Source organism: Acanthisitta chloris, unplaced genomic scaffold (assembly GCF_000695815.1).
Source record: "Acanthisitta chloris isolate BGI_N310 unplaced genomic scaffold, ASM69581v1 scaffold4011, whole genome shotgun sequence".
NCBI classification, from domain to species: Eukaryota; Metazoa; Chordata; class Aves; order Passeriformes; family Acanthisittidae; genus Acanthisitta; species Acanthisitta chloris.
The window spans coordinates 52,271-59,197 of record NW_008657488.1 but is presented as its reverse complement, the minus strand read 5'-3'; the positions used below and the strand labels follow the sequence as shown (position 1 = coordinate 59,197).

Genomic DNA, 6,927 nt, shown 5'->3' with positions numbered 1-6,927 from the left:
TGGTAAGTTAGGGAGGAAGGACACCATCGTTGCTGCTGGGTCTCTGAATATTGTGTTACAGCCCAGGGGAAGTGATTGTGCTGGTAACAAGCTCCTAGTAGTGCCACAGGTTTCCTTGAGCTCAGCTGGTCTCTGTGTCTTGCTATGGGCCGATTATGGTCACATGTAATGCACTTGCAGCTTGCTGTGGAGCTGGGTTTTTTAGCAGCAGAGCTCTGGGTGGTGCTGCCTGGCTGCAAGGCAGGGACCTAGCTGGGAGGATTCTCGTGGGAAGTCTCTGCAGGGCGACATTGAAACTGTTCACTTTACAGTCCTGCCATCCCTGTAATAATTATCATGCAAATAATTGATATTTTAGGCATGCTGTTCCTCTTTGTGGTCGCTCTGAGCCTTTACTTAGTAGTAGAAAGCAGAAAATTATTTGGCACTTGTCCTAATTGCATCAGTTCCTCAGTGTAGAAAATTAATTATTTCTTTTCAGCATAGAAAAACATGAAGAAAAACTTTTTGTCACCTTCATTCTACAAGTTAGTGCTAAAAACCTTTCATAACTGGGGCGAAGTTGGGGTTTTGGGATGCACATAAAGTTACTTGATTTTGAAAATGTGTTTTCATCTTGACTTTTAGAAAAGGTCTTCCTAGCCTTTTTGTACTAGAAAACAATGTGAAACATAGTTCAGGAGCTTTAGAAGCCCTCAGAGTTCATTCTTGTAGGGACAATTGATTGCCTTTGTGCTGTCTGTGCTGGATTAGTGAAAGAATAAGAGTGCTTAGTCTGAAAAAGAAGCTTGCCCTCTGACTGACTTCACAGCTTTAAAATAAGGCAGCAGAATAATCTACTGAGTTGGCATTTTCTAAATATTGTTTTAGACAGCATGCTACAGTGTTTTATTTGCTTAACTTTCCAGTTGCGTAGAATGCTTGTGGAAAAGGCATATGATTAATTTATCTTTGAAGACTTTCTCTCCCTAGGAATAAAAGCTCTTTTGTTACCAAAAGTTCCTTAGTTTCGAAGTAAGTAAATGTATTATAAGCTTCTGTATGTATTTGTCAATTTTGTCTAGTTGACAGGGGTGCTAGTGAATCAAGGTGGTTGTTATTGAAGGAGTCATGTAAATCCTGAATTACTTTTAGCATTCTTAGTTAATTTAAAGGAAAAAAAAACCTTATGATAATGATGTCATTGGAGACAAGATCTGTGACCTATATTACACGCTTTGTGTCCTTTAATGCAAATTGTAGTTGTAGAATATTTATACCTATTTTACACATCATATAATCTTTCCTTTAATGGTGTTTTTCAAAGGTTTACTTAATTTCCACTCTACAGTAGAGGGTATGCTGACAAGGGTGGTACCTCCTGATAATTAATGAACTTTCTGTCCTGGAATTAATGTGCAGAAAACCTTACAAATGAATTATGGTTAATCTCTAGTATCACACAGTGGGATATAATGAAACCCTTAGAATAAATGATTCCCAAGACACTCCTTACAATGCATATCAATGGATGAAAAACCAGAATCTGTAATGAAAAGCTTGGTGATTTTCTTTTTAATTATTTAATTTTTTTAAGCAGGAAATTTCTAACTTGATTTGAAGTGTATATGTGCTGGTATCATTTGAACAAGTCTGCAGCAGGGCACTCATACCTTCCTCTGTGTCAGCAAGTGTTGGCATGGCCACAGTAGATCAGCAGGTAGCTTTGGGCCCTTTTGCTCCCATTAGATTTTGGAACAGGTTTTGTGTGTTTGGAGCTGAGCATTTTGTCTTAGTTTCCTTTGAAGGGGGTGTGAATTGTGCACACTGAAACTGCTCTGTGATCCAAACCAACCTGTGATCAGGGAAGGTGTTGGGGAATTTGCTTCAAGACAGCACAGCTACTCTAAACTGAGCACTAATGTACACATGGTCCTTAAAGCATGGGATACAAGATGAATATGTGCCTTTAAAGTATACTCTGTGCATACAGATCTTTAACTTTGACACTATGTAGCTGAAAGTAGCCACACCAAGGTAAATATGGGTACTTGAAGTTTTATGTAAATGAAGAATTTATATAAAATATTCCATGATGATGATGTATGTAGCTGTACTGCTGATGTTTTATCACCCTTATTATAGCCTTATTTGTCCCCTGTCTTTTAAGCTGCACATTTGGTGTGGGGTTTTTTTTTGTGTGGCTTTTTGGTTTGGGGTTTATTTTTTTGTGCTGCTTTGGGAACTTGGAAATACTTTTTTTTTTAAAGGTAATTTTGTAAACAAATTATTGTCAATTACAGCTTGAATAGTGTGTTATGTTGGCCAGAGTTGTTCTTCTTGATAGTTAATATTTAATCCAATTGAATCACAACTTCCACAATCTTTATTAGTCATGAAGTCAGTATATGAATTCAGTTTTGATGGGGCTGCATTAGTGTTCAGGATGCAGAAGAATTTATAAAGTGATAGAATATAAGAAGTCCAAGAGAGCTACATTCTGCAAAGTATTTTGCCACAAACTGGACAAACTGAAAAAAAGCTGAAATATGTCTCAGTGGGGAAATAGTGAGGAATGAGACACTCTTACCTTTAGAACTTGTTAGATACTGTTCTTTTTCTTTCATCTGAAGGTATGCTGCTTTACTGAAAGCAAACATTTCACACAAGTGTTCTGTCTGTGACAAAGCTCCTTTGCTGTCAAAGGAAAAGGAGAAATATGAGCCTTCTCCTTGCTGTCATAGCTCCCACAGCAAGGAGGCTTTCATTTAAGGTGATACGTAGGCTTTGGTGAGTCCTTGCTCCCAAATTGCTATTTAAACTATCCTGTATATTTTCACATTTGTCTTGTTTATAAAAAAAGAATTAAAATGACTGTGTTTTACAATGAAAACATGAAGAAGACTTAGATAACACAGGAAAGCTTGATTTCCAAGTCTGAAACAACTTATGAAAGGTACTCGTCAGTAATGTGTGGTATAGGTACAGAAACATTCAGAGTTCCAGGCAGGTCATCAGCTTGAAGTAAGTGAACCTTCAGATAAAATAATGTCATTTGGATTAACGGGCAGGGCTGGGATTCTGATACAGCCAGTACTGTGGCTCAGACAACTGAAAACCTCTGGGCTTGGAGAGAAAATTCTGATTCTTGTCAGTAAGGAATTCTTCTTGGATCCCTTATTTGAATTGTTTGTGTCCTCCTCTTTCTGATGGTGAGAATTTCTAATAGTTCTTTTATCTCTTCCAAAACAGAATTAGACCACAGCTAGCCAAAGAGAAGATTGAAGGATGCCATATTTGTACATCTGTCACACCTGGTGAACCTCAAGTGTTCTTGGGAAAAGATAAGGCCTTCACTTTTGATTATGTCTTTAACATTGACTCACAGCAAGAAGAGATCTATGTACAGTGTATAGAAAAGCTGATTGATGGTTGCTTTGAAGGTTATAATGCCACTGTCTTTGCTTATGGCCAGGTAAGCTTTGCCATTTGATTTTCAAGTATTTATTTTGGATTAAACAGTTTCTTGCAACTGAATTTTCTCTTCAATTTCTGAATTCATGAATCAGTTTTTTAGCATCTTGGGTTTATTTCCAGTGTGTTATTCTTTAGGAGCGTGTTAGGGGTTTATATAGTTTCTGTGTAGACTGTCAATTGAAACACAGAATATGTATATACACTAGATCTGAAATGAATAGTAGTGCTGAAAACAGTATCAGTTGTTATAATTCCTGAATTCACCTTAATGCAGCAATGCAAATTACTGACTTAATCAGTTGACATATAGAGATAGGTTGTACTTAGACTCTTTTCTGAGTAACTTTCCAACCCTCTGCATTTTCAGACACTTTTGGGAATAAGAGCTTTTAAAAATAGATCTGGGGAACTTCAGGCCACATTGTTTTGAGTTTTTTGTGGGCAAAATGTAGAGATCAGATTCCAAGTTCAGAGTACTTTTCATAGAGAACACAACCTCTCAGCACACTGGGCACACATTTTACTTCTCAAAGCTGAGCACAATGTAGAGAATGTATTATTGTCTTCTGAATATTCCTTTAGGAATTGATTGTATTAAATTTAGTCTTGCACGCTGAATTTCACCTTCGTTAAATGTCACATCTCAAGTTGGCTAGGTAAAGTCTAGTCCTAGTGAAACAAAGCAGTTTGCAGATCCAGTTTAGCAGATTATGTTCAGCTGCATGATCTTATCTTTGTCTTAGACGTGACCCACTAATTAAGTGAAAACACAACACTATATTGTCTTCTATAGGATTTTACATTTAATTCAATTATGTTCCTGGTGAAGATACAACTTGTATTCTTCAATGCTGTCTATAAAGTGAGAACAATGGGAATATACTGCCTGAGATATTCAGACATCATAATTAAGGGAGTCATTTGATCTACTAAAGTAAAGAATTGCAAATGCTGCTTCTGCCTCCAAAATACATGCTTTAATTAACAGCCTTGGCTGAAAACATTAGCTTGTGTTTTGACCTCAGAGATGATAGCTCAAGGCTCATGTAAGCTGCTTAGGGTAAGTTTGTAGGGGAAAGGTTATGAAAGATTGAACTGGTCTCTGCCGTCTCGTATGTGATCTGTGGATAAGCAGTAGAGTTTGTCCAACTTCTGCTGTTTATCCATTTATCAAAATGACCTGTTATGCATGTTAATATCATAAAAAAATGGCAGACTGACTTAGTAGTCACTATCTAGCACTAGTGTTCACAAACTGCATTTCTGTATTGATTTGGTACTATTAATGTGTTCTAGTGACTACTCCTTTTTCAAATTAGACAGGTGCTGGCAAAACATACACCATGGGCACTGGATTTGATGTCAACATAACAGAAGAGGAACAAGGCATTATATCACGTGCTGTTAAGCATCTTTTCAGATGTATTGAAGAGAAAAAACAAGGTGCTATTAAACAAGGAATTCCACCTCCAGATTTTAAAGTGAATGCACAGTTCTTAGAGGTAAATATGATCTGTATTTGTGGGTGTAACTTCATGTGTTTTTTTGGAAGTCAAATTAAATATTTTTCTTTGGTTGCTTCTTTCACTTTTTTTCCCCACAAGATATTTTGAATTTATCTTCAAGATTTCAAAAGGAAATTTTATGAAATTTGCTTCAGCTCTTCAGTTTATGAAAAAGACCCTTTTTATCTTATTCCAATTATTTTAGTACTTCCCTTTATAGCATTATTTTGAAGTGCAGAAATAGTTATTTTAGTCATCATTTATCCCTTTCTGCAACATTCATTTGTTTGTAAGGCCTGTTGCTCTTGCTTGTTTGTAATTCTTTACAAAACCTTAAAGCTAGAAACTATTAAAAAAGCCCCCCTCAATTATACTTTGTGGGTTTGAATAGTGACCATGCTTTGCCTGCTTTTGTCACTTTTGCTATAGGTTTCTTTAGCTTTCAAAATCTGTTCAGGAGGCTTGTTGTGTTTCTTTCACCAAAGAAGAAACCTAGCATGAAAATACTTCTTTCTGCAATTGCTATTGGTATAGGTTTGGGCTCCTCTGTGACTGTTCTCTTCTTCCTTAGACCCAGAGAAAACCCTGGCCTATGCTGTAGCAAAACTGTTCCCTTTGTGTTTTCTTGTAGACACAGTTACTGCTAAAGAGACCATAACATCTGTGATCTTTCTGACCTGCAGCAGCTGTTGGTTTGTCTTGCAGGTTTATGCTCTGTCTCCTGCCTGTGAAACTACTTTTTAAATTGATTGATTTGGGTGTAACATATTTACATTCACTACCAAGCTGAAAAATCTGATACCTTATGCATATGGAGAGGAAGAATCAATTTAAGGAAGAGCAGGTGTAAATTTGTATTGCTTTGTTCAGTATGTGCAACTTTACCTACTTTGAGGGTGGAAACCCACCACTTTATTACCCAAGGGAAAAGCTGTTGGTTTTATTACTGCTGAAGTAAACTAAATCCTTTAGTCATATGTTCCTATAACTGTTTTAAAGATTAACAAGCTGTCATTAGTTTTGCACTACTACAGATTTGTCACTGCAAACCTTAAGCAGAACTTTTTGTTGCTCTGGCTAATGTTTGCCTAGAGAGAGTTGAGCATGTGCTGTGGGAACACTCCACTCTTCTCTCTGTACATTGGAGCTTTACTTTTGCTTAGGCAGCTGCAACATTAGTAATGGAAGGAATAGTAACCCATGTAGTTTCCTGAATTTGTGTTTATCAATGTAACATTACAAATGTGACGGTCCCAAAATATAGATCAGTAATTAAATGTTACAGTGAGAATAGTATGAGGAATATTATCTAATTTAGAGACAGGTTAAGTGATGTGTATAATATTTTCTCCCTTTAAAAATGCCATTTTGGTTGACAGAGTTTGTTTTTTTTAAACTTTCCTGAGGTTAAATTGGAGATTTCCCAGAAAGAGCTTTTTCTGATTAGTTAGGTATTAAATACTACTAGTGTATCTGAAAGTATCTTCCTCCCATCCCATCTACCATTAGAGCTGGATTGCATAAACAATGTAGTCACTGAACAAGTTGAAGCAGGACTGTATTTTGGAATAACTTTGAAGTCTTACAGCTGGATAGCTGTTGGGAACAGTTACTTCTCCTTGCTACTTTCTTACCTTTCTTTAGTTTGCTGCAGTCTGCCTCCCTTAACTCCTTGTTTTCCCACTTTTTCAAACTATAGGCGTGTGCAGTCCCATGCAATTTGGAGGTGCATTATCAGGATCTCATCTAAATTGTGGCATCAGTTTGTTTGTACTTATCAAGGCAAAATGTTAGTAAGAAGGCTCCTACTTAGAGTATCTATGCCTGATAATTAAATATAATTCCTGTTTTAATATGTAAATTACTAAAAGGATTCACTAGTCCCTAGCCTTTTCTTCTCAGGGATGACATTTCACTGGTGAGAGGAGAAAGTCACTTACTTTCAGTGTGTGAGAAAGTACCTTAG

The 6,927-nt window shown here is 36.7% G+C and overlaps 1 protein-coding gene across 1 annotated transcript in view; it reads left to right on the top strand.

Moving 5' to 3' along the window:
- Window positions 1-3,231: 3,231 nt before the first annotated feature.
- Window positions 3,232-6,927, top strand: part of LOC103811732 (kinesin-like protein KIF21A) — a gene marked incomplete at its 5' end in the record, with an annotated part of 54,196 nt that continues 50,500 nt past the window's right edge. The window contains 2 exon segments of the mRNA XM_009084720.1: window positions 3,232-3,454; window positions 4,776-4,958. Coding sequence (XP_009082968.1) covers window positions 3,232-3,454; window positions 4,776-4,958 — 406 coding nt within the window.